Source organism: Sebastes umbrosus, chromosome 16 (assembly GCF_015220745.1).
Source record: "Sebastes umbrosus isolate fSebUmb1 chromosome 16, fSebUmb1.pri, whole genome shotgun sequence".
NCBI lineage: Eukaryota > Metazoa > Chordata > Actinopteri > Perciformes > Sebastidae > Sebastes > Sebastes umbrosus.
Window position 1 is genome coordinate 16820043 of NC_051284.1, and position 27875 is coordinate 16847917.

The 27875-nt window shown below is 41.0% G+C and overlaps 1 protein-coding gene across 2 annotated transcripts; it reads right to left on the minus strand.

Moving 5' to 3' along the window:
* col10a1a (collagen, type X, alpha 1a) lies at positions 1-27712 on the minus strand. 2 transcript variants are annotated; one of them, XM_037746373.1, is made up of 3 exons: positions 27210-27712; positions 4490-4637; positions 1-2494 (listed from the first exon to the last, which is right to left on the minus strand). In XM_037746373.1, the coding sequence occupies exons 2-3, from the start codon at positions 4620-4622 to the stop codon at positions 654-656; spliced, it is 1974 nt and encodes a 657-aa protein (XP_037602301.1). In that variant the 5' UTR covers positions 4623-4637; positions 27210-27712; the 3' UTR covers positions 1-653. The 2 variants fall into 2 exon arrangements, with proteins under 2 accessions (XP_037602301.1, XP_037602300.1); XM_037746372.1 differs by lacking the exon at positions 27210-27712 and adding an exon at positions 5011-5133.
* Between the last annotated feature and the right edge of the window lie 163 nt (positions 27713-27875).

The following is a 27875-nucleotide window of genomic DNA, read 5'->3' on the forward strand; positions in this document are numbered from 1 at the left end:
GTTTAGACATCTTTTATTTTGGTCATTATGCTTTACATGACATAATGCATGTTCAGGGATATAACGATGTTGCTGGTAGTTTGTGTTTGTATGACAGTATTCTGGTGACTTGTTTCATTAGAACGGTCAATTTGACCATTACCATTTCACAATCTTCAAGTCACATACAAGGATAACAGTTACAACATGTTGCACAGAAAGGTTTTGTGTACTTTTTAATAAGATTATTGCTCACCCAAACAAAAACAAGCAGGTACAAAAAAAACAAAAAAACAAAAAGAAACAGACAAACACTAAATTAAGAATCACCAGTTGAAGTCATTATTAAAGGAACAGAGTGGAAAAAGAAAAAGTCAGGACACAACACAGTTATAACACCTCAATTTCACATGCTGTCTCCATTGCAAAAGCTCACTGGTAACTTTGTGGATTGCTTCCCCCATCCCTGATCACCTGTTTTCATAAATTAGTTTTCCTTCTTTCTAAGCACCTATTTCTTGTAGTTTTCAAGTCGAGATGCTACTATTCCTCAAAGAAGGGTGAACTGCCTGTCTGTTTGCTTGAGGAAAAGATGAACAGGGAGTTTACTTTAGTTTGAGAAATAGATGGCAAATTTAGTTGGTTGGCTTTTTGGGAACTACTGTATCAACGTATCACGTTGAGGCAATGAGGAACCCAGAGAAAGAGCAGTGGACATTCTCTGCGGCGAAGACACCGTTGGCCTCTTCGTCGGGGATCTGGACGTAGACTGTGTCCTGCTCGTCCAGCAAGAGGACGGCGCTACCGGACATCTGGTCCAGGAAGCCCTTGCTGTACTCATCATAAGTGAACATAACGGGCTGGCCATTCTTGTACAGAGCCACCAGGGCATGAGCTCCATTAACATGGATGCTGTAGGAGAAATAGTAGACTCCAGGAATCTGGCAAGTGAAGATGCCGGACTCGGGGTCATAGTGATTCTCGGCATTGTACACGATCTGGTCAAACTTAATGGGGGTGCCATCAGCAGGGTAGGGGGTGATCAGAGATGCGGTGAAAGCAGACATGGGGGACTTGACCATGATCTCGCTGACTCCCATTCCCATGCCCTTCTCAAACACAACCTCACCAGGAGGACCAGGAGCACCAGGAGCGCCGGCTGGGCCAGCCTCTCCATCGGCACCGTTCTCACCAGGCTGACCAGGCTCACCCTGAGGTCCGGGGACACCCTTAGCGGCCAAACCAGCAGGGCCAGAGGGACCAGGGAGACCTGGGTGTCCCTTAAGGCCGTTAGCACCGGCAGGACCTTGAGGCCCAGAGGGTCCTCTGGAACCTGGAGCACCATCGGAACCAGAGGCACCTGTCTCACCTGCACGGCCGGGATGACCTTTGGGTCCAGCGGGGCCTGGGATACCTGGGGAACCTGGGGTACCTGGGGCGCCTACATTTCCTTTGTCACCACTGGGTCCAGAGGATCCCCTGGGTCCAGGAGGACCAGCTGCACCTGGATAACCCTGCTTGCCAGCGAAACCCTGTGCTCCCTGATCTCCTTTGTTTCCCTTAGATCCCTGAGCTCCGGTTGAACCTGTGTCACCTTTAGAGCCAGAAGGGCCGGACTCACCTGGGAATCCAACTGGGCCCTGAGGTCCAGCAGGCCCAGTGGGGCCAGTAGCACCAGTAGCACCAGTATATCCTGTGGGACCCCCATCACCCTTTGCACCTGTGGAACCTGTGGCTCCTGTAGCTCCCCTCTCTCCCTTCTCTCCATTTGCACCTGGCTTTCCATATCCGGGGACTCCGGGGGCACCAGTGGCTCCAGCAGGTCCCTGGTGGCCTTTAGGGCCAGCTGAACCAGGCAGACCTGGGGCGCCATTCTCACCTGGTTTACCTGACATACCTACACCTGGGGCACCGGTGTGTCCCTTGGGTCCCTGTGGTCCCATGGGACCTGAGGCACCATCTCTACCTGGCATACCTGACTTTCCTGGCTCACCGGCCATACCTGACTTTCCTGGCTTTCCAACTCCAGAGTCACCTGGCTTTCCAGTTGCGCCCATGGCTCCCTCGGGTCCTGTCTCACCCTGAGGTCCTTGAACTCCCACCCCTCTATCACCCTTAGAACCTGGGAGACCAGGTACACCTGGATGTCCCTTCAGACCAGACTCTCCTCTAGGTCCCATTGCTCCAGGAAGACCTGAAGGTCCAGGCCTGCCAGTGGCAGAGAGGCCAGCGGGTCCAGGGCTTCCAGAGGATCCAGGGGATCCCCTTGGTCCCTGGGGGCCAGCAGATCCGGTGTCTCCCTTCTCGCCAGGTGCGCCATTGCTGCCAGGTTTGCCATGTCCACCTGGGGATCCAGGCTTGCCAGCGACGGAGCGGCCAGGAGCTCCGGGAGATCCAGCAGGTCCTTGGGGTCCAGGGAGACCTTCAGCACTCTCACCGGGGGGGCCAGGGGGACCCTCAGGTCCCTCAGGGCCAGGCTCACCTGGAGCTCCAGGCTCACCTGCCACTGAAACCACTGTGAAGAGTCAAACAGAGTCCATCATCAGTACCACCAGAAACAAGAACTAAAAAGTACTCAAATGAAAACAACTACTTAGAGTTACAGCTTGAACCAAATACATTAAGAGTACATTTCAAAACATCTTTTTTTGTGTGACTGTGATGGAAATGTGTTGGCCTACCTATAGTCTGTGCATATCTATACAATGATATCTTGGAATACAGTGTTTGGTATCTCTAGTAGCTCTAATTATATCCCATTCATGTGACAAAGAGTACAAGAACATGGATGTACTGGCCAGCTCTCAGGTCTGAGAGAGTGTGAGTATGACTGAGCTTTGGTAGTATCTTGTTGACATGGTTGTTCAACAATCAAATGTGAGATGAATAACACATTTTAAGAAAAATGCTCTAATGAACATTGCTCTCATTCATTGCTGTTGTGTATTTCATCATAAAGTTAAAAATGATGAATGCATTATAAAATAATTTAGTCCAAATTCAATGATATTTGATTCCTGGAGGCGGGGCAAGTTTTATTCCCAGGAACCAATCTTGTTGTTCTGAGGTTTGACTACAGCTGATTCACTGGCACAGTTTTATAAAATCCTCCTTCAAATGTTAAACTTGCAAATCCTTCAAAATAAATGTAGAAATTTGTCTTTTGGAATTTTTTAAGAATTTGTTATAAATCAGATGTTTAATAGCTATTTTTCCTACTGTGCAGGTCAAAGAGTTTTAAGAGACTTGTTTGTCAAACAGTAGGTCTAAATGAGAAGGAGTGTGTTTTTTGTTTTTTTATGTGTTGCCTTAATGTGGTCACATGTGTTTGAGTATAAAAGGCCCACTCCTTGGCTAACTGTAGTTGAGTTTGGATGAAGCCAAACAGATGTTTCTACTTCTGTGTGAAGCAGGCACACCCAGACAAACCACACTGCTGGGTGACTGGACTGTAATTGTCAGTGTCAAACTAAAAATAATTCCCTAACAGCTGCTTTCTAAAATAAAAATAGTATGCTGATTCACACAAAAGCAACATTTCATATTTTATATTGCATTTTAGCCAACACTCAAGACCATGCCATAATTAACATTTTTTTAAGTGCAGTAAATCTCTGAATATACTAGAAATATGGATCTTTTTCTTGTTTTGCATGGGGAATATTTACAAAAAGCAAAGTTAAATTATGTTTGAAATGAGCTTTGAGCTGCATTGACTAGCATGAGTATCTGTGAGCAAATGAACAGCCAACATTTACAGCTAAAATAACTAAAATGAGAAACATACATGTCAAATCTAACACACTAAATGTACTGAAAACAACAGTACTCTTACAACATTATACTCAGGAAAACATGAGTGATTCCTCTGAATTGCTGATCATGCAATGAACATTTTGTACAAGATAGTTAAAAAAGGCAGTCTCAAAAAAGTATTTAAATTGTGTCTATCGTGTTGATCATCATGATAACAAAATGCCCCAAAAGTCCCAAAATCATTTAATTTAAAATATGTTGTTAATGTGATTGCATTGGCTGAATAAAAGAACAAATAAAGTAAACTACAAAAAATTGTGAAAACAACACTTCAGTTAGGTGCGTGTAAACTGCAAAGCTCTGCACTGAGTAAATAAGCCCTGTTTCTCAATTCCTAGATCTAGACCATGTGATTGGAGAAGCAGGCACACTGTTTCAGCCAATCAGAGCTCGAGGCAGCTCCAGAGCGAGGTCTTGTTCAGTTTTCAAAGTAAAGTGCAGCTGGCTGTGGCCAGCATCTGCCTGGCTGCTTATGCTGCTCTGATTTGCCACAACAAAGATGCTAATTCGCTAGCCGAAGAATCAAAGGTAAGGCGAGACTGTCACGAAATGTTGCTCGAGTAAAGATCGTCTTTAGAGAAGACAATCTGACTTTAGAGGGAAATTTTGTGAGGAGAAACTAAAGAAAAACAGGGGAAATGCTAGCATGTACTATTGTCAAAAACAGATGTATAGAGAGGCTGTGTTTTCTTACCGTGGCTCTTCACAGAGTAGGGCTGGTACTGAGGGGCGGCCTTTGTCATCACCTTCTTCACCACATACCGGTCCCCATGGGCAGCTGTCAAGGCCACCACGAGGAGGAGGATGCTTGCTACTCGTACGTCCATGTTGCAAAGTAAAATCTGCAAGGGGAAAAGAGGAGACGATCAGCACAACCACTCTCAAGGTACAAAGTGTCAGCAAGCTTTCAATTCTTGAGTTATTTTACGGAGCTTAAAACTTTCTCAGCTAAGTGTACAGGCTGAACATCTTTACAGAAACTCAATGGACAACAAATAATATAGGATAAGTTAGAGTGTAAATTTCAATTTTTGATTCAGCCAGAGCATCCTTCAGGACTCTGAATATCTGTCAGGATGCTCCAAGCCAGCCAAAATTTGCCTCCTGTCCCCAGCCTGCCATAGAAACAGACTCAAGGCCTAGACTAAGCCTAGATATTGACTACACTCCCCCCAGAGAGAGAGCTGTTTAGAGAGGAAGAGAAAACACACATACCTGCTTCCAAAGGGGGTAAAAACAATTTCTTCAGCACCAGAGAGCTCCTGGTACTGCTGTATATCCTTAGGGTAGGAGCACAACTGAGGATATGCTGCCTTCTAGTACAATGATGTGGGTATTTATACCATATCTACCCCTCGCATCATTAAAAAAAAAAAAAAAGCCCCCACCATGCAAGTACCTCCCTCCTCAGAGCTAGGCTGTAATTAGCAGACAGATCTGCCCAAAGCGGGCATGTCACATCAGGGTGCCTCCATGTCTTGAATATCCAGACACATGATTATCACTTATTTCAGTCTTCTTCTGAACTAGAAAATAATCATGTACAAAGCAAGAATAAACAAAAACATAAACAAAGACCACAAACAAGCTCTGTAGGAGGAATAAACAGAATCTAGTAACACCTTTACATTGTCATTTTTATCAAGCAACAATTTACTTTTTTTATGATCACGACATGTTTATATTTTTGAATGCTTATAAGATCTCCTATTAAGGTATGACAACGTCTGAAAATAGTCAAAACATCCATAAAAAACAACACCAGATTTGCAGTGGCACCTGTGTTGCTTCACAAAGCTTGCATTGAGGATGTACAGTACCAGCCACATCTGCAAATTTACATCTTGTCCAGCCGGCTGGACAGTCTGGGCACCTCCACGCTTGCCATGATAAGGTAAACAAGGGAAATGGTGGGGAAAGGTTGTCTAGAGTGCCATGAGGGGTACTGGAGATTTTAGTTGCCTTAGGTTGAAAGCAACTAATTATGTTTATTCCTGATGAATTTAGCTTTTCATATATTTAGCTTTGTGCATTTCCTGGGTATTATTTGGTCAGCTTGTCATTGTGGCTAATAGAGGACAAAGTCGCCTTGATTTCAATCTCTATTTCGGGATGAACACTTTTTCTTAAGTTGTGTATTTTTGTAAGTGTGTCACACTCAAAACAGCTAATAAAACTATATAAGGAGCCACTGGAAAAGACATTTGGGCTTGTTTTCTGTGCAGTCTTGTGAATGCAACCCAGTGTGCAACAGCCCTCATTTGCAGTACGGATGTTTGGACACCAGAGGGCAGGTTTTACTGTTGTACAGTACTCCATGGAGTGAAGTGGTGGTGGTGGTGCTGCTACTGCTGCTGCTGCAGCAGGGAAGGGGCCATGCCGCTGTGGTCAATTGTTATTTTTGGTCCCCTCAGTGCATATACATCATCAGAGGTTTCAGGCTGATTCCTACAATTACAGCTAGTTTTTGTCATGATGTTGTATTTCCTCAATCAGCGCCATCCTCCAGTATTACCCTCCCTCACCCTCCACCTGGCCTGGCTTACTTAGAGATCCTCCAACTGTAATTTCTCAATTTAAGCCTGGCCACATAGGAAATGCATACACCCAAATAATCACATGTTCTCAAACACACAAGTAGCAATAACCGATGTGTAGGGTACACTATATCCCATCCCAGAACATAGGACCATTTATGGCACATGCTCTTCCTGTGTTCTTATAATGTACATATTGCTGACAACATGTGTACATTTGCAGAAATGATGATGATGCATTGCCTGATTGAGGCCTTCACCAAGTTTCTATTTGAGGCGTCTATACAACATGTGACAGGCGTCTTCCACTGGGGGTATAATCAAATATTTTAACACGTGGAGCTTATTTGAACCCTTTTTTCTCCTGTAAATTAGACCAAATTATCTGCAATTTTCTAAAGTGCTACCTTCGCTGGCTTATGGCACTTAATCATGTCTGGCAAGTATTGTTTAAGTTTTCCCTTCCTGTCAAATAAAATATATTGCAATTTGTGATCTTCATTTCCAAATGTTTGAAATTCTGTTCATAACCGAGACAGGAGCGACGGCTCACAGCAGAGGTGCAGACTGACTACCTGAGGCTGTGTGATGATTGAGGAATGTCAAATTACATGTACAACAGATGCGTGCAACTCAAGCAAAGGCAACATCACTTTCGTGACAATATCATAAAAGCAAGTCATATTTTTCATTTTGATTGCACATGTTGCTTCACCAGCTGAGAAAAATCATGTTCATCCTTTTGATATCTTTTAGTTAGACTATATTATTTAGGATCTCTTTATGCCTCTGCCCAGCTATGCCAGTTGTAGTCAAATTTAGATGAAATGACAGAGCAAGAGAGGGTGGAGTTAGGATTTCATATGTTTATAGGTTCAGATAATTTCAGTTTATTTATGTTTTTCAAACATGGCTAAACCACGGCAGAAGAGGTTCTCCGTTTTTAGTCAGACAAGAGACAATGATTCATCTCTTCATGCATGAAAATGTAACAACAACCTGTGTCTGCATGTGAGCCTACGGAGAGGCAGACAAACCCATGCTGAGCTTTGAAACCCGAGTATACTCTGGCTCGAGGAAGACTTGAATTAACAGTGTAATTTAGATGTTGTTTATAACCTTACAGCATCTTTTTTATTTTCTAAACACGCAACTGCAATCATTTGCGAAAGACTCCGTGTCCTTGTGCTTATAGTGGCGAAATTGAAGGCTGTGAAAGAGCATGGCGGAGCCCTCTCTCTCTGCTCAGCTCATTACAGCACCGCAGCAGCTTGATGTGGTCGGCAGGCTTCATTGTAATAACCATTAGGAATTAGGTTAACAGCCTTCAAGCTGAAGGCGGTGACGTCGCTTTGCCCTAATATTGTGGAGAGACCCTCACTGTAAAATACGCTTTCAGTTTCATGTCACTTCATACACTTGATATATGGCATAAAACTATTTTACTGCATTTAGAAGAATAAGAAAATGGTTAATTATGAACATGACACGCCCAAAGTCAATGAGGGCACATGGAAGCTGCACAGCCTCTTGTTTTAGGATCACATTGATTTCAGATTTTGTTGTGTGTGCTTTTTTTGTGGTGGTGGAAAACAACTAAGTAGTGAAGTAAGTACAGTATTGAGTTTTTGAGTGTTTATGCTTCTATTCCACTGCATTTATCTAACAGCTTTAGTTACTAGTTCATTTGCAGATTCAAATTAATACAAAATATACTCAACTGACAAATTATGATGTATTATTATAGATTAAGCTACCCAGCAGTATACTAGCTGCAACATAAAAGTGATGCTTACATGCTGGTCCATCAGAATTATAATCCAATAATATGTTTTATTCTGAAATGGGTCATTCTGCATAATGACTTACTTTTGGTACTTTCAACATATTTTTATGCTAATACATATTAGTTTGCATTGTATTGCAGATTTTGGGTCATGGTTTTGGTTACGGTCCGGTTTGTTTTGCACATTAGGGAGAAGAAATACAGCCATTTCCAATGTGTTTGATCTCCAACAGATAGTAATGAATGATATGTCTGTATTATATGAAGCCATAACACTGATTTTATACATGAAATATGCAGACTTAATGGTCAAGTAGGCCTATGCTCAGAATCAGATAGTTGCCTCTTCTATGTCTCCGGCACCTCATTTAATAATTAGAAAGCCCTGTATTTAATAATGGCTCAACGGTTCAACAAGTCCACTATTGTTTTTTTTACGGTTTGGTTTTGCATCTCTAATACATACTGTAAGTATTTTTTCTTGTGATACAGTATTTCTGCACTGTAGTATTTCTTGTAAAATAGTACTACTGTCACCTGTTTAGAAGGATAACACATTTTTATCATCCTCTACAAAAATAGATTGAAAAATGAAAAACAGGCATGGGAAGTTGTGACAGGGCAAATTTTCTTTGTCTGAGCCGTCTGCAGAGGACATAATCTGGCATTACGAGGTCCTGCTTGTTGTTCAGGCCTTCATCCGCATTTACTAAAAGCCTGTAGATTTCATTAAATTCCCCAGAGAGTACCGCTGGCCAGTGTTACTGGCAATGTTTGTGATGTTTGCGCTTGTACTCTACAATGATAACAGTGTTTGAAAGAAGGGTTTTTGTATTTTGTCTGTTTTTGTTCGCGCCACTGCCCAGGAATTGATGTTTCTGGTTTCTTCGCCATGCTGACCGAGGCTCAACCCACACCCAAGAGGAGAACATAATTGGCGGTTGATGTAAGGGGACTCGGGCCGAGCACGTGAGTCAAGCAACGGCTAAAGATACACCATCACGGCTGGGATACAAATTTAATGTTTCAATAAACTCCACGGACCACTAAGAGCTACTTTAAACTTTATGAATGGCAGACTTGACGGGGGCCCTTGTGAGTGATTGGTGGAGAAATTACAGGGTCCTGAAAACAAACATGGATCCAAAAGGAGCCGGAAGTGTAAAAGTAACTGAAAAATGGCGGTGGTGGTAGCCTTAGAGATGAGAGTTGACGTCTGGGAGGTCATCAGTTTGAACCCCCAGAATGGCAGGAAAATGGGGAGGGTGGATGGATGAGAAAGCAATGGTTGGATGTCCTTCAATAACTCCCAGGTGTGAATACATGTAGCTGTACGAATGTGAAGTAGTGTGTTGCCATGCACACTTTCCTGAGGTTCAACAAACCACTAAAATGTTCAAAATCTTACTTTAGGGTGTTTTACTGTGTAAACACTTGAAATTAACTTTGTAATTAAGTTGATGACTTGGAGATATTTGTCACACACTTCTTCAGAAAGCGAGAACTTGCTTATTGCCAGTCAACCAAGTCAAGTGCTGTTTTATCTCAACTGTGTGATTTGATTGTTTCGGTTTCCATAGATCATTTGCTGTAAGTTTATTTCTGGAAAGGTCTGACTCAGCTGCTGGCTTGAAGCAGCGTTCGTAGTCTTTCTTTAGCCGAGGAAATCAGGGTTTCGGAGTTGCAGCAGCCAAAAAGTAATTTAACTAAAAGTACTCGGCCAGACAGTTTATGAGGCGATGCAAAACAGCACTTGTGCATACAATGTACGACAAAGGTAAAAAGGTCAGAACAACATATATTGATATTCTTTTTATTCTTGTTTTGTTTTCCAGCGAGGAAACAATCTTTGCTTGCTATTCATGACATTATAACTTGCCCTTATTCTCTGCATTATCTTGCCTTGAAAAAAATCCCAGTCAAACAGAAGGCAGACTGCTAGAAGTATCTGCTTATTGTGGGATCATTGAAAGATATCAAAGTTAAATAAAACCACCACAATGGGATTTTTGGCGCTTAAGTGTAGGTGGCGGAGTCCTGTATTTAAGGATAATGACTAATCCGCTACATCAAGCCTGCGTAAATGTCAGGTTTCACTGTCTGTATCAGGCATCGTCAGCCATTTCACAACAAATGCCCCAAAAAAAAACCTGTCAGGGTGTGTGAAAAAGTCTTTGTGAGAGACAGGAGAATGAAAACGCCTAGCTCTCTTAATGCAGAGTAAACCTCATCAGAGCAGAGGTGGATTTATATTCAACTTGTCAGTTCATAATTACATTTGACTTAAGCACATACTGCAGTCAGAATGCGTGGGCGGAAATGTCCCGTTCTGTGCCTGAAATGCAGAGTGACAACCAAGAAACAATGTTTATACAACACAATGTCACCTCACCTTCTGTATAGTTAGCACTGCGCTATAACGACTTGTGGAGAGACATCACAAGTGTTGTTTCTGTATACTATATTTGGTTCCAGCCATGTCTGTCTCAAAATAAGTGTTGGAGCTGAAACGTTAGTTAGTGCCCACAGAATTCACATATCTATGCTCATGATGTTTGTATATAAAGACATGACCACGAGACGTTAGCTGGAGTTTAACGTACAGTACAACCAAAACAATGCCGAGGTCAAGTCTCGATCCGGTTTGGTTTGGCGGTTTGTTTTGCTGGCTGATGGACGCTGTGTGGGCTGATACTCTGGCCGGAGCCAGAAACAGTGGTCATTACTGAGTCTAAATGGGAATCGTTCCACATTATATAATATACACAAACAACATCATCCTGTCTACTCTCTATAACAACATACAGTACATCCATTAGCTATACTAGCTTTCGGAGGGTTGCGGAGGGCTGGAGCCGATACAGGCTGACAGTAAAAGTAATAATGCATAAAGAGTTCTTGTTCATGTTTTTTTAAGTTTGAAATTGACAACTTACTGTGGGTAGTTCAGCAGTTTTTTTGTACAGTGAAAGACAAATCAGTGAACAGTGAGCTTCAGGTGTTCTGTGGAGTTGCCCTCGGCTTTACGGAGCTTTTAGTAAGTTTCAGCTCATCGTTTAGCTGTCTGGTGCAGAAACTTTACTGTTCTGGTTCACTCTCACCCCTCTAATAATGTCATTTTCAGTCGTAGCTGTTTTCAGCGAAAAAGCCCCAAGTTCACCATATCAACTTAACGGTGCAATGTAGGATTTGGCAGCATCTAGCGGTGAGGTTGCAGATTGCAACCAACTGAAACTCCTCCCGTTTTGTCAAGCGTGGAGAAATACGGTGGCCGTCGCCAAAATGCAAATGGCCCTATCTAGAGACAGTGTTTGGTTTGTCCGTTCTGGGCTACTGTAGAAACATGGTGGCCGGTTTCGTGAAGAGGACCTGCTCTGTATATAGATGAATGGCTCATTCTTAGCTAAGGAAAATACAACGATTCTTATTTGCAAGTGAAAATACACTAAAGAAAACAAACTAATTAATTGTTATTATTTATTATGTTCAATTTCTGCCAATAGATCCCCCTAAATGTTAAATAAAGTTCTTTTAAAGTATGTCAATGTTGTGTTTACAGCTTGTATCTGTTTTGCAGGTTTAAAGTCTTTAAGGCTACGTTCCAAATCATTTTTTTCTTTCTACTTTTAGTACATACTGCAGCTGCCCTTATAAAAGTAGTCAATTTTATTTGTATAGCCTAAAAGTACATACTGTTGCATGCAGTATGCATACAATTGGGGCATAATACTTCGTCAGAACATTTTGCCCCGAACTTTGACTCTCTTGCTCATATATCCACTGCGCAGATGATTGTGGGTCAGAACAGCATGCTAGATTGTATACTGCAAAATGCGACCAGATGGTATTTTTGGCATACTGCATTTGATAAACTATGTATTGGGACATACTAAATCTTTTTCTGGCATACTAAATAATATGGTAGCATGGGTATTGGAACACGCAGAAAGTCTTAAACTTTCTTAAAAGTTTGAAACCGGCATTGTTTACATCCATTTCCTCGCCAGCAGTTCTCTGCCTTTGCTGGCGAATTGCTGCGTTTCTTGGCACTTTACTGCCACCTGTTCATCAGTCGAATAGAGTGAGACCATTGGCAGGAATGTGCATCCTTGTGCACGTACAAGAAAAAAGAAAACTGGGACCAACATGGAAAAACATTGCTCTATAGCATTTCTAGTGGTCATAAACTCCACAGGGTCCCTTTAATATTTGCATCCCTTGTTTTTGCCCTTTAGGTTTCAAGTCTGTTGCACTGAACAGCACCTTAACTACCTTGTGATTGCGTTGGAAAACAAAAAACAAATGCTTATTAAAAACACCTGTTTAACACACTAATGTCTTCAAAATTAAAGTATATGGCAAATATGCAGTTGGTTTGTCAATTGAATTCAGATGTGACCAAGAATGTAACAAAATCTGCATGTGTTTTGCCAAAAACCAAAGTATTCTATCTTATAGGAAAAAAAAATTCCCACAATCATTCAGACGAGTGGCTCGCTGCAGATGTTTTGGAGTTTGTTATTGGTAATCCACAGACACAAGAACATCCCAGAATAAATTGGGATGAGAACGCACAAAGTGAAGTTTCATTCCATATGGTTTGCATGTTGGCTGGCTGGCTTCTTCTTATGTTTGTTTAAAGGGTTGAGGGGACCAGACTTATTTGCAGGATATTTTGAAGAGACACGCCAAAGGTGGATCCTGAATGTAAGAACACTCACACTGTGAGTTTGTCCAGAGCCTCACGTGGCCGGTGATTGTGGACCTGGACAGCTGTCTGACACAGTATGTGTCCTGGGTATTTCTTGCCCTCAGTGTATCTTTTGGACACCCACCATAAAGGAAACCATAGAGCATTACACATGGCTAACCACAGGTCATCTGAGACTGTCCCTGACATTTAGACAAAACAAATCTGAAGTGCAAAAAAGCTCACAGTCTAAGTTTGGCTATGTCGCGTTTGATGGGCATTTACTCAGAAATGTTACAGAAACACAGTGAATGAACTTTAGTGTTCGCAGGTCGGCAGGATGCTGTGAAATTACAAGCGATTTAAACCTTTTTCACAAAGGAAAGTCATGATTGAGCACATCTTTAAAGGACTATTAGACCTGCATTTATATTAAATGAGCTGTTAAACCCCGTCTTTTTTTAGCAGGTAACTCCAGTGTTCAGGATGACGTACAGGACGCGTGCACATTTGTAATCCTCTAGGTTGTAACATTTACATGCACTTGTTAATAAGGTTGAGGCTCCTAATGGGCTGTATCCTGGCTGGGTTTTGTTAAACGATGTATGCGACTCGGCTGCATTACATAGATGAAAGCTATCGAAATGTAATTTTATAAATGAAAATCTTCTTGGGGGGTCTGAGTGAATTTTTTTTTTTTCACAACTTCATAAATATACCAGCGTGGCCTGTTTCTTTCTGTCTGCAAAATTCAGGGGTTACATACTTCTTAGAGTTGATCAACATCTAACGACAAAAATAATAAATGCTTCCAGGTGGTCTGTGGGGCCAATGTTGCACAGCAGAACAAAAAGTTTGTTATTTTGATGAGCCAACAGTTTCTCTGTGGAGAGCCTTTTTTACTGTACCGTCCCAAGCAGAGCCAAGTGGTCTTAAACACAGAAAAAGTGCGAGTCATTGTGCTCTGTAATTTCGGCACACTGCAGCTGTCTTAAGAGACCGCGGCTGTAGACCTGTTAACCAAACTGATCCACATGTAACATTTTCCTTTCCTCTTAACATAATAATTATAATGTCACTTCCCAGAGCTCTCTCCCTAAATTGCAGCATGTATAGGTTTAACTGCAATGACAGCTTGCTGGAAGATCTTTCTAGGACAGGCCTGATGACTATTTTGGGTCTCTGACCTTCTTTCCCGACAAAGAGCTTCTGTTAATCTCTTCCATAATTCCTGTACCAAATCTCCTTTTTCCCCTGGATAATGCAGCTACTGTAAATACCATTTTCCAAGGGTATGGGATTTGCTTTTAAGGCACATCTAAAACCTGTAAGTATATGTCTCTCTCTCTCCGGTGACAGAATTGGAAGTGGACAGTCAAGTCTGGATGGCACAAGGTGAACTGCTAGTTCTGCCGAATGGTTCATACGAGACTTTGAAGAGTTTCCAATTGGTATTTTTCTCAGCTATTTACAGTTCTGTATTTCAAACAAAATCTCCAAATGTGGAAGTTTGAGGTCCTGCGGTAAAAGAAGAGAGCATTACAGTCCTAATAGTGGTGGACTTTTTCTGCCTCTGTGTTTACATTGGTCTAGTCATATTCTGGTCAGATTGCAACAGCTTGTGGTTGAATAAAACTGTGGTTGTAGCCGCTGCTTGAATCCCATCTTATGACAGACAAACAGGTGGACTGAGACTGTGTCTGGAAACTCCTGCAGTAGCATTTAAATGGCAGCAGCTTTTTCAAGTGGCCGTCTACTAAAGGGACTGAACATTTGATCAAACATGTTTTCCAAGATGGAAACAGGCCTCACTCACAGACTGTGCTGCTGTGTGCATCTCATTTGGTGAACCAAACCAGACAATTCCAGGAGGCTATAACCACTTTGGCTGCCGGAGTGAATCAAATTTATTTTTTATCCAAAGCCATCTGTTTCTATTTCCACTAATGATTAGTTTTACAACACAGAGATGCACCCATTCCTTTATTTTCTTAAGGCCAATATGTGTATTTTTTTTTTTTTTTTTAAATGACCATAGCATCTTTCAAATAAGTTTTTCCTTTAATAAAATGAGACAAACCTGGAAATAAGTGCAGTCTACAGTAGGCTACATGCTTTAAGCTCATTCATCTTAGTGTCCCCGGATCGGATTAATGGGGGGTAGGAGGGTAGCGGTGTGCATTGCTTCAGGGTGCTAAAGTGGGAAATTTTGAAATTGTATACATAGTAGCCTTAATCTGCATTAATTGATTCCATTTTTGCTACTTAGGGGCTGAGCAAAAAGCTATAAACATACCTTAAATTGATATGGTGAATGTGTTAGCAGTTGCCTTTTTACACACCCACCAGATACAGATCTGTCATATTAGCATTTATGTAGAGTTGTGTTCCCTGACAATAATGAATGTAATAGTCACTTTTAGCTCTGTTTTTGGTCTCCACCAACTCCTAAGTGAACTATCTGGCTCTCTAGCTGCTAAATGCTACACTATGTTCACAAGCTAGTTGCTAACTTTGTCTGTGGGCTTATCACAGCTGCCATCTACATCTGCAACAATGCTAATGAAAGCTGTGAGAGCGAACCAAAAGAGTAAAGCAGGCCGTCTCCATTTTGTTTTTTTTAGAACCAAAAGTGACACAATAGGGTGGAGCTACTCTAAGTACAACCGAACGCTAAATAAGACATTTTTAGGCAACCAAAAATGTTACAATTAACTTTCATGAATAGAAAACACACTGTAAAAGGGTTAAAGTTAACGAAAATGTGGACAACTCTCAGACCGGACAACGTCGTGGTAGCGACCTATCAATCACAAGGTAACCACGCCCTAAACCATACCCTGCTTTATGGTCTATTTGACTCTAGATGGGACCATAATTTACTAAATGAACATCATGCTGTATTGAAGAAGACTTGGAACTAGCGATAGAAACCATAAACTCATGTTTACAATGTTTACGGAGGTAATAAATCAAGTAAGAAGTAGGGTCATTTTCTCATAGACTTCTATAAAATCAGATTTCTTTTTGCAACCAGAGGAGTCGCCTCCTGCTGGCTATTAGAAAAGAATACAATTTTAAGGCACTTCAGCATTGGCTTCACTTTTCAGACCCTGAGATTGCCCACTGTTTCCACTGAATGTCAAATATTCATTTTTGGTTTCACTATTCTTTTAGAACGAAGACCCAAAGTCACATAGCAAGTACTCTTACAAGGAAACTTCCTGAAAATATACACCTACGAGGGGTTTTCTTTGAATCTGATTTAATCAACATTAAATATATTTTGAAAAAAACCCTTAACAAGAATTTTATGTTGACCCAAACTTAAGGTCATGGTTAATGAGGATTGCACACAGATGCAAAATGTTTGTAGTCAGGTATTACGTCGCATTTCTAATGACAGAGTGTTATCCTCTCCTGTTGCTCTGTTGTTAAGTGTAAATTGCATACATTTACTAACAGATGCGAAATAAGAGATTTTAAACCTAAATGAGATTAGTTTCATGTTTGCACTCTTATTTCAAAGCCCTTCACTTTCACTTTATACACAGTGTGAAGCCCCTCTGTTGATTGCAGAGTTTGATCCCATCTATACCGCACAGACAAGTGGTTTGCTTCATTGAAATTAAGCTAATTATATTCCACGCCTGTACACATGCAGCCACTGTAAGCTATACTTTCACCCGCTATTATCTCTCGGCGGTTTTGTGACTGTGAAACACCCTCTCCAAATTAAAGGTCGGATATGTGCCAGAACCTGACATTATAAGATGGGGAGCTGTTATTCGGAGTAAAAAGCTGCCCAGTCTGTCAGTCTGTCCCGTCCCAGTTTGCCGTCAACTGAGAGCTTAGCATAAGCTTCAGCTTGTGGAAATCAGCCTTCTTCTGCAGTCAGTACAGAGAGGAGGAGAGCTGAGGTGAGCTCCTCCAGACAATTTAAGCTTTCTGCTCTATGATGAAATGCAGCAATAAACTGTAAATGTCAGCAATCACCTGAGGATAAGAAAAAAAAAAAACTAGGAAAGTATGTGCAGTCACACAGAGGTGCACAGACACATGCACTTTGTCAAACAGATTTTCAAAACAGACAGCGGGATGGTATTTTTCTGCCTTTTCAAACCACAACCATCAAAGATAATCAAGCTGTTCTTTTTAATTCATGATTTTATTGAAAGGATTTGATTTGTATAATATATAAACAGTTTGGCTGAAATTATATGTACAAGTGCTCAGTAGATAACCCCCATCCATGCACAAACTTCAGAAAGTATTGAGACTTAAGGTGCTTTTTTGCAAACTCCAAGCAGGCTTTCATGTGTCTTTCACTGAGGAAACTTTCTCCCATCTCCACACAGAATCACCGGAGCTCAGCCAGAGTGCCCATCAGGTTCTTGGTCATCTCTTATACTAAGGCCGTTCTCCCCTGATTGCTCAGTCTGGCCGGGCAGTCAGCTCTAGGAATAGTCTGGTTGCTCCACACTTCTTCCATTTAAGAATTATGGAGGGCATTGTGCTCTTGGAAACCTTCAATATAGCCTTCCCCAGATCTATACCGCCACACAATCCTCCCGTCTCTGAGCTCTGCAGGCAGATCCTTCAACGTCACGGATTTGGATTTGCACTGATATGCATTGTCAGTTGTGAGACCTTATATAGACAGGTGTGTGCTTTTCCAAAACATGTCCAATCAATTTAGGTGGACAAGTGAACTCCAATTAAAGTGTAGAAACATCTTAAAGATGATCAAAAGAAACGGGAGGCACCTGAGCTAGATTTCAAGTGTCATAGCAAATGGTATGTATACTTAAATACAGTTTTTTCTTTTTAATAAAATGTAAAAAAAAAAAAAAAAATCTAAAATCCTGCTTTCACTTGGTCATTATGGGGTATTGAGTGTAGATTGATAAAGGGAAAGTTAATTTAAACGATTTTAGCATAAGGCTGCAACATAACAATATGTGAAAAAAGTGAAGGGGTCTGAATACTTTCTGAATGTCCTGTAGAGCGGCAATGATTATTCAATTGGTTGTCATCTATTAAATTAATTGCCAACTATTTTGATTATCGATTAATGTGTTTGAGTTATTCTTTAAGAAAAAAAAGTCAAAATTCTCTGATTCCAGCTTCCTAAATGTGACATTTGAGGACGTCATCTTGGGCTTTGGGAAACACTGATTGGTCTTTAAAATGTAGAATGATGAATAAAACACTGATAGACATTTTTCACCATTTTCTGACAATTTATAGACCAATCAACGAATCGAGAAAATATTCAACAGATTAATCAACAATGAAAATAATCATTAGTACATAGTTAGTTGCAGCACTAATGTCCCGTATACTTTATGCAAGGTTTAAGCAACAAAATGCTATAAATGGGAATTTTAGATGACGGAATATAGAACAATAAAGATATTTATGCCAGTTCAATAATGTATTAGGTACTATAACATGCATTCAGGTTTCATTATGTATAAAGAGAAAGACTTAAAAGATATTTAAAGCACTTTTTGCCTAAGGATTGGAACGCAGCTTGCAGATGTACTTCCCCCAGTTTTTATGGGCTTAAAGAACATGCTTACTCTGGTTTACTCAAACATATAATAGTGGCTGTTGCCATGGTTTTGTTGCTTCATTAAGCAACATGTTAAGCATACACAGTGTTATGTTATAGAGCTTGGAGTTGGTTTTGGTGTTTAGACAATGGAAAGCTAGAGAGCTTTATTTAGGACGCTGTGATTCACGGTGCAGTCACCACAATGACTGCTCTCTGATTCACTGCTGTATCTGGACCCACAGGGTTTGAACATATGCTGAAAGATGACTAAACACATCACTCAGCAAATCATCCATCATAGATAGAGCTGGTGTCTCAGTGGGAGGCAGGATTAAACAGCGGTGGAAGAAGTATTCAGATCTTTTACTATAGTAAAAATACCAGTACATCGTAAAAATACTCCTTGTGTAAAAGAACATAAGTATTATTTGCAAAATGTACCTAAAGTATGAAAAGTAAAAGTACTTGTTCTGCAGAAAAATGCCCCCTGTAACTGATATTTTGTTATATCTGATGATATCAAATAGTTAATATTAATGCATCAATGTTTAAGCAGCATTTTACTGTTTGAAAAGGTGCAGTGTGTGTGATTTTGCAGCATTTAGTGGTGAGGTTGCTAAGCGTGTAGTAGAAACAGAAACATGGCAGCTGGCTCTGTGAAGAGGACCCGCTTCGTATGTAGATATAAACGGCTCAATCTAAGGCAACGAAAACACAATGATTCTTTTCATCAGGCGATTATGTACTAAAGAAAATATATTTATTAATATTATATTCCATTTCTGACAATAGATCCACCTGAATGTTACACACTGTTCCTTTAACTGGTTGAGGTGGAGCTTGTTTTAAATGCTTTATTCACAGTGAGATCGTTTAGTCAATTGGTTCCCATTGTTGAACTCACAATGGACAGTTTTTAAAAATAGGTTCAAAATCGATGCATCAGAATCAGAGATATCAGCTTTTATTTAACGCATTCTTCCTCCTTATCAAAACCTGGCACCTATATTACCCACAATGCAACTTAACTGCAGACAGTTCGCATAACACACCCAAATTCAGAGATTCAGGTGTGATTTCAGATTTCTTTCATTTGTAATCTTCAGCCCCAACTGTTACTATTAAAGTAAGGGTGTACGAAAATATCGATACACTTAAGTATCGCAATATTATGTTTTGTGATACTGTATCGATTCTCAAAAATGCTATGGATTTTTAATTAATAGTTTACATGCAATGATTCTTGGCAGACTCGCTCAGATTGCACAAAACGTAGTGCTATGATGTTGGATGTTACAGAGACTGTGATGAATGTAGATCCTTAAAATCGCAATATCGCCTTGCTTACAGCATCGCAATATATTGAATCGTAACCCCTGTATCATGATACATATCTTATCGCCAAATTCTTTCAAATACCAGCCCTAGACTCAGGTGACATCACTTGAGGCAATTAATCAAACTTTGCGCAGCTTCCTCTGGAGCCATAAAAAGCTTTATACAACTTTTTTCACATATGCCATAGTACTCTCCAAGACCTGTAAACATCCACAACTGGGACCAAGTTAACAGCTAAAATGAGTAGAAATTAGGGAAAATGTGACACAAAATCATTTAATTTTAAGAACAAATATTTGCTTTTCTTGTGACCTTTTTGGTCAGAGAACATCTTGCAACTCTTTTGAAATTGTTGCTTGCATTTTTGGGATGCAAAGTGATGCTCGGGAGCTCCTGAAATACCCTCAAGTATGGGTATGTGTTGGTGCATGAAACCACAAAGTACCGAGATGTCGTGCAGCTTCACGTCAGCTGAGAATCGTTCTATTCTTCTGCCCTCCGTGGTAGTTTAGGGTTCATGAAAGACTTAATGAAAGCCTTGAAATATCCTTTCGTTCGATGGTTCCAGAGATATTCGATCTGTGGAAATAGAATTGTAATTCTATGCTGAAACACGACATACCTCTAATTTGACTGAGCTCTGATTGGAGCTTTGATTGCTATATATAAGTTCATGATAGCTCATGGGACTTTTTCTGCTCTAAAATACAGATCACTTGAGATTCCTGCTGCAGTAGCTTCAGTTCAAAGATTGCATGAGGCCTTTTGGGGTTTGTATTGGATTTCATGCCCCCGCTGTGCCTTTATTGTGTAGATTACAGCAAATTCAGTCCGAGATAGCAGAGGGAGGGCGTTTTTGACTCGTGCGGTTGATATCAGGGGGTGCTGGGACATTTTTAACTCTCTGGCCCTCCTCTGTTGTGGTGAAGGGTGTGTTCATCTGTGGGGAGGATTGGCGCTAAATGTCTAATTATGCGTGATCCCACGTTCTCAACTTTCCCAGGGTACAGTAACAGTAACGTAATGTGGCACATGCTCTGTAATCAGCGATGTCAAACATCACATGAGGCACAGTCTCGCAGACGAAGCTCAGAAATCGGGACCCTGCGGTGCAGAACACACGTCCATCCTGTCGTCAGAGCTTTAATTATGTTAGTTTTACACGGGACAGACCATGAAGCCATATTTTGTGGTGCTATATTCATTAAATGTAGCTTGCTAAATAGCCCTTTTTGAATGTCAGTAACAGGATGCTCTGAATTAAGTTGTACAGGAGTAGAAATCTAAATTAGGCGCACTTGTAAGTAAGATTTATTGACTTGTGTCTTTTCACTGAGTGGTATGAAATTAATTCTTAATGAAAGTTGATATGATCTTAATTGTTTTCTGACATGTTGTGCTACTAAAAACTGTTCATATTGATAATGAAGTTTATTTGGATGAATGGGTGTGGAACAACGAAGCAATTACACTGCCAGATTGCAGTTTCTGCCCCAACTTTTAAATTAGTCAGCAGGTCCGTTTGTTTCTGTTCCCAGAAATCCAAATGGTCCAGAGATGAAAGGTGCTAGACCTGGAAATGAGACAAGCTTCCAGATTAAAAAAACCCCAGGCGGACAACCACAACTACACCCCTTGGGCCGAGAACTTAACTCTCCACCTGAAATTCACTCCTCATTAGAAAAGGGCAGTGTAAACACACAAGGTTGCCAAAAAAATGTTCCAAAACTGAACTCTCCTTCTTCATCCAAAATTGAGTCATTAGCCGTACGCAGTACCAAGAGATAATTATACTAATGCAACTTAAGTTGTTTAGGAATATATCTATTTATGGTTGACTTCAGGTTGGACAAATAAGTCTTTCCATGTACATCTGAAGCAATATTTCTGTGAGATTTCTGGCAAGTTCATTGCAAAAATTGAAGCTTTTGGAATCATAAGGGATTGTACGTAAATGATTGGGGAGTGGGGATGGGGCTGAACCTTGTGTTTCACCTTTCTTTATATTTATATTTTTATTTGGCTTTAGAGGTGCAGGAAGGTGGATTTTGTTACATTTGGACAGAGCCAGGCTGGCTGTGATCCAGACTTTATGTTAAACTAAAGGCCCAGACACACCAAACCGGCATCAGAGGACTAGCGGCGACGAAGGCCATCTGTTGCATTGCCTCACATCGCCTGTGTCTTGGCCGACAACTTGAACACAGCAGATCGCGGTAGTTCATATTCGTCATTCAGAAACTGGGAGGCTGAGGACGGCGGCTATACAAGCCGTTGTTATGATACGTACGTTAAACAAAGTGTATTTGCCGACCATTTTTAGACCACTCTCACCCACCGTTTAGCTTCATACCAGATAGCCATGTCGTTGTGAAAATATCCGTGTATTGGAATGATCAGACAAGATGAAGAAGAAAAATGAGAAGAGCCTTCTGTGTGTGCCCTCTTTACTTCACTCGTTTGCTTGCTTGGCCGACGGACGCTCACCGACAGCCCGAAACTGGCCGATGGACGACTGTCGGTTTGATGTGACAGGGCCTTAAGTTAGCCGGCTGACGGCGGTGGCTTCATGTTTACTGTTCAGACATGAGCGGTATCGACCTTCTCATCTAACTCTTGGCAAGAAAGCTAATAAGGCTGTGTTAAAAATTAGAATACTTTTCTGACCACCCCTTTCCCCTAACAATTTCTGTTCAGTCCCCAAGCACTTTCCCATATTTGTAATAGTATAATTTACCTCTTAGGGAAACCAATTATCTGAAAATTATATTTTTGCAGTAAGGATAATTACTCTGAAAGTAAGGCAGTTATGTACAAAATTAAAATACATCATATCTTCCTCAAAATGCCCAAACAGTTTTGAGCACTGAAAGAAACAAGCAGTGAACAATATCAGCCCTGTAGACATGGTGAAACTGCTCTCTATACCATGCAGTATGATGTATATAAACCATGCCTCCATGCAGCAGAGCAGGGTGGGTGTCTCTGTGGTCGCCGTCTCTGCCCTCTGTGTCTCCAGTGGGCCATTTCTCCCAGTGGCATTCAGCCAAACCCCGAGGTAGCAAGCCATGAAAATGAGAGCGTTGCCTTGGGAGTTAAAAAAAGATGTGTTTTGATCATCCTCTTCAGCTATTTATTCCCATACTTATTCTGCTATATCTATAGAATTAGTTTTTGCTGGGAAAGTGGAAATTAAAGTTCAATCATTTAGGTTTTCTGCTACCTTACCATTATTGCTACCAAATAAAGATTCTCCTTGTCTCTCTGCAACCACTAAGAGACTGAAAAATGCGTCATAGGGGACATGATACAGTAATTTGTGGCTTTGACTATAAATATGATGCATGATACACAGAGAAGCATTGTGTATTTATTTCCCCCATAGGCTTTATTTAGTGAGATACCTGCTGAGATTTTCATAACCCTGAGGCAGCACTTATTTCACTTTTGTCTTTTTTAAACTTGGTGCCAACGTGTGGAATATGTATCTTTGAAAATAAGGAAAAGTCATGAACTACAAAACTGATAAAACAATGTTAATGTGATTTTTTTTTAAAAGTTGTTTGGGGACAAACAGAGCATTATAGTAAACCATTTTCTATAACTTATGGGCAAAAGAAGTCATATGCGTCTTATAACTACTTTCCTCCTAGTCCATATAAAACAAAACTATGCTTACATGTAAACAATTACATCCTACGGTCCAGGCAGACGACATTTGGTCTTAAATTTAGAAAAGCACAAGAAGAAACTGTTCTTGTTTTCCCTCTGTGGCGGCATGGATATTTATAATGGGAGACCAACGTCTGGGTACCCCACCATACTTTCCTCTATAACTGTTCATTTTTGCATCCGATCCATTCCCCTCATGTGTAAAATGTCCATCTGGCCGGCAGCCCAGAGCACCATGCAATGACCAAGAGCCCACGCCTACTCATGCACTGAACTCCAGATTTCAACAGCTGTACATCCACATCAATATAAGCTACTGATATTAACTTCGTATATACAATGAGAGGGGGATGTAAGTGCTTCAGGTATGAAAAGTAAAAAAAAATAAAAATGTAAATGCACCAAATAGGTTTACTGGAGTCTTAAGGTAGAAGAAGGTGTACTTGTCCTTGTATCTGTATATTTTTACCTTTTATTTGATTATGGCTGTCGGTCAACATCAAAGATGAGAAAAACTTTATTTGAGGCACAGCATAACCGCAAGTGTACAAAACAACATTAATACTCCCTAAGGACATCCGTGAGAGGGAATCAGAGGACATAGTCCCGGCCTCGGGTCCACCCAGTGGTCACTGGTCATCAGGCACGGCCCAAAGATCAGCCAGTCAAAGAGCAGCAGCCCTCACGGTCAGCCTATATAAACTACGAGAGGCTCCTTCACATCGCAGAGCGAGTCAGAAAGAAGCTGATGCTTTGTGATTTTCTCTGCACTGATACCCTTCAGCTGTATATCCAGGAGTGCTTACAATGACTTAACAGTAGATTAAAACTAAATGCATATATATTATCAAAATTACAAGGAGACGATGTGGAGGAGTGGACATGGTAATCTCTCCTGCAACCTCATAATAGAGCAAGGTTAGGAAAGTGGTTTTCTTGGGTTTTCTGGGATATGAGTCAGTTTATTTAGCCTATATGAGTCATAGGTTACGTTTATACACTCCAAGTGGGACATTTTAAATCGTAACTTGAATCAAGTGTATTTTTGTAAGCTTTAAGCTATAGCGGACCGAAAGCAAGCAGTGCAAGTCTAATCAACTATGGACGGCCGAGAATACAGAAGGGTCCTAGTCCCGGCCCACAACTGTACTAGTTAATGAGTGGCATGAGATGGGCCCTAGGATTTTATGTGAAACACAGCGACGCCCTTAGAGTACCCATTGCTTTGAAGACTGACGTTTTGAAGCCTTGAGTTCGGCATTTTGGCAGTCGCCATCTTTATTATTTGCAATCAGAAGTGACACAAAAGGGTGGAGCAAGTATAACTGACATTTATAGGCGACCAAAAAGGTTATAATTAACATTCATGAACTGGAAACACTGTGAAAGTGTTAAAGTTGTAAAATGAAAACATGGACAACACCCGGACCGGACAACACTGTGGTATCGACCTGTCAATCACAAGGTAGCCCCACCCTAAAGCATACCCTGCTTTTTCATCTATTTGACTCTAAATGGGACCATCATTTACTAAATGAACATCATGCTGTATTGAAGAAGACTTGAAACTAACGATTGACTTCTTATTGCAGCCAGAGGAATCGCCTCCTGCTGACTATTAGAAAGAATGCAAGTTTGAGGCACTTCCACATTGGCTTCATTTCACAGACCACGGGTTTGCCCACTGCCTGAGGGTTAAACGCCCAGGTGAGGTGGTGTGACCTACCTTGTATGTACCCTTCCTATGCAGCCTTACTCTGGTAAGTGAGAAGCCCCTACCCCAGAGAAGATAGCTCAAGCTCAACTCTCAAAAAAAATTATTCACCAGAGAATCAGGTTTACCATATAATCATTTAAATCATTTATTAAATGACTTCTCCTCTAATACAAATACAATATACTTCTGTTCAATATTTCATTACATCTCCTATCCAAGGGATCTAAACCACAATATGACCGGGGAGTTGATCTAAAAGGGTTAAAAGGAATTTTTAATTTCATCTTGACTAGAGAGACTTGACTATGGATTTTTAAAGGCCGATACAAAAACGATAGTTTGAAAAAAATCAGGAAAAAGCTGATTCAGTCGATTAATTGGCCGATATCTTCTTTACTTCTGCAGCAGCCTAGTCGGCTGCTTTTGCATTTGCCGTTTTTAATAAATCTGTTTTTTGTCACTCCGGATTAAATCATTTGTAAGAGAATACCAGGAAGTGTGATTTGGTGGATTACATCATTGGAATATGCTTCTATTTATTTGCAAAGGGTGATGCGCTGTTTTGTGGTTTACAGTTTGACTGGCCATGATTACTTCTGTTGCGTGTCTCGTACATTGTTAAATGCCACTTAAATTTGAGAGAATGCCAAAATGATACAGTATGCAAGTTAAAGTAACAGTGAATGATTTCTTTCCCTCCCTGTCTGCCTGTTTTGTATCTAATCTTGACTTTAAAATGATTTTAACCCAAATAGTTCTCTTCAAAAAGAGCGGGTAGAAGCTGCCATTCAGCGAGAACAAGAGCAGCTAGAATTCATCAAAGAAAAAGAGAAGGTAATTTTGAAGCTGCAGGAGGATGCAAAGAACTTCATCACACTGGAGAACTTGGATCAGCGTATAGAAGAAGCTGGGGATGCACTATGAATAAGGACCAGTCTGATTTTCATGCAATGATTTGTACATTAGCAGGGATATAGCACATAAGTGAAAGCAGTGCTCTGTTTATATAAAATGTGAAAGTTCCATAAAAACATTTTGTTCCTAAAATCAATAGATAAACGGGATCTCAATATTGACATAAAAAATCATGATTATCATTTTGGGCATAATCTGCAGCCCTACAATAAACTACCTTCATTTGAAACAGTTTAAAATATTAAAGTGCCTCTTTAACACTCTTAAAGGGACTGTTTGTAACTTCTTACACGTATAAATCAATCCCGGTCGGTGTGCCATGTGCGCTCGCGTGTGGCTACGCTGTTCAGACAAGACTCCAACACAAACTACACAGAAGCACCAAAACCGCAAAGTTATATCTAGTGAAGCCCGTCTGTTAAACAGTTTTGGCCGCTGTCGGAGGACGCAGGGGAGACCATAGCTTTGGTCTCCAGGGCCAGAGTCTCTGCTGTACTCTGCTCCGCTGCCTGCTTGCCTTCACTCACACACACCGCGCTCGTTCTCGCTATTTCACTCCACTCTCACGTGCATGTGCGCACACTACACACTGCAGAAGAGTTAGTTTAGCTCTGAGAATATCTAGTGAATGTACAGTGGACGTTTGTGCAGAAATAAATGCTGCAGCTCCTCCAGACCAACAGAGGTTTCCCGTGTCTTGTGAAGTGATGGGAAACGTTATCGAGAAACGTTATCGTCTCCGACCAAATCTAAGGTTTCTCCCCTGTTCCCTCCGTCCGCTGTCGGGAGGCTGTAGCAGGAAAAGCCAACACTAGGATCAGCACTGATTCATTGAGAGACCTTCGTCTGCTCAGCTAACATTACTGCCAAGCAGGTGAAATATAGTGATATTGTGGTTTTAGCTGACGTGTCGCCTCACTGTTTTGAGCGATGCTCTTTCATGTCTATGTAGCGAGCACAAGCGCAAAGGCCACAGGTGTAGCTGTTAACAAGCATTTCTAATTCTTACAAACAGTCCCTTTAAAGTGCCTCTGTAATACTCTTGACCTCACCACAGTTCTGATGTAAAGTAAAACCATGACTCTTATCTCAACTTTGAGATTTTGGCAGATTTAACTTTAAAATAAAATGTCCATTTGTCCTTTTAACTAGACATAAAAAAACATCAGTCTTTGCAAACATAAACAGGAAATTGGTACCTTATTCCTTGAGCATCACCTCCATCAGGGGACCCGGTGGATGGAGAAGCATCACTGGTTGGAGAAGATAACCACTGACCTTGGAAGACCTGCTGATAACACACCACGCTGTCTCCACGTCCTGTCTCTACGCATTTTCTCGGCAGCTCGATGCAGTTTCTCTCACCCTATAACTTGACTAGTGATGACAGGCGACCCAGTTGAACCATCCACTGACTGAACGTATCCCCTCTGTCTCCATAGAAACACACAACTCAGTCTCCCCTCTGTCTCCATAGAAACACACATCACGTAGCAACGCGGCTAACGTTGCTAGGCTAGCTGTCATTAGCACTATGCGGCGGCACAACCCGTTAACCGTTTTAACGTCCGTGTTTAACCCAAAAATTGTCCTCTTCTTGTCTTCAATGACAGTCGCCATTTTTTGCAGCTAAACTGACCTCGAAAAGTAACTGGAATTTACTCCCTTTCACTAATATCGATCTCTGTTTTAACAGGTACGAGAGCTCTTCCGTTTATTTCTTTTTCACCGCTCTCTCGCTCATTCTACTCTCGCGAGATTTCTTTCAGGTAGACGCGCTCTCTCGCCCATCCACTCTCGCGAGATTAGAATAGAACAGAATAGAAAGCTTTATTGTCATTGTATTAAATACAACGAGATTCACA

Coding starts and splice junctions, on each gene's coding strand:
- col10a1a (XM_037746373.1), bottom strand. CDS start 4,622: ATGGACGTACGAGTAGCAAGCATCCTCCTCCTCGTGGTGGCCTTGACA. Junction 2,495..4,489: donor CTACTCTGTGAAGAGCCACG/GTAAGAAAACAC, acceptor GACTCTTCACAG/TGGTTTCAGTGGCAGGTGAG.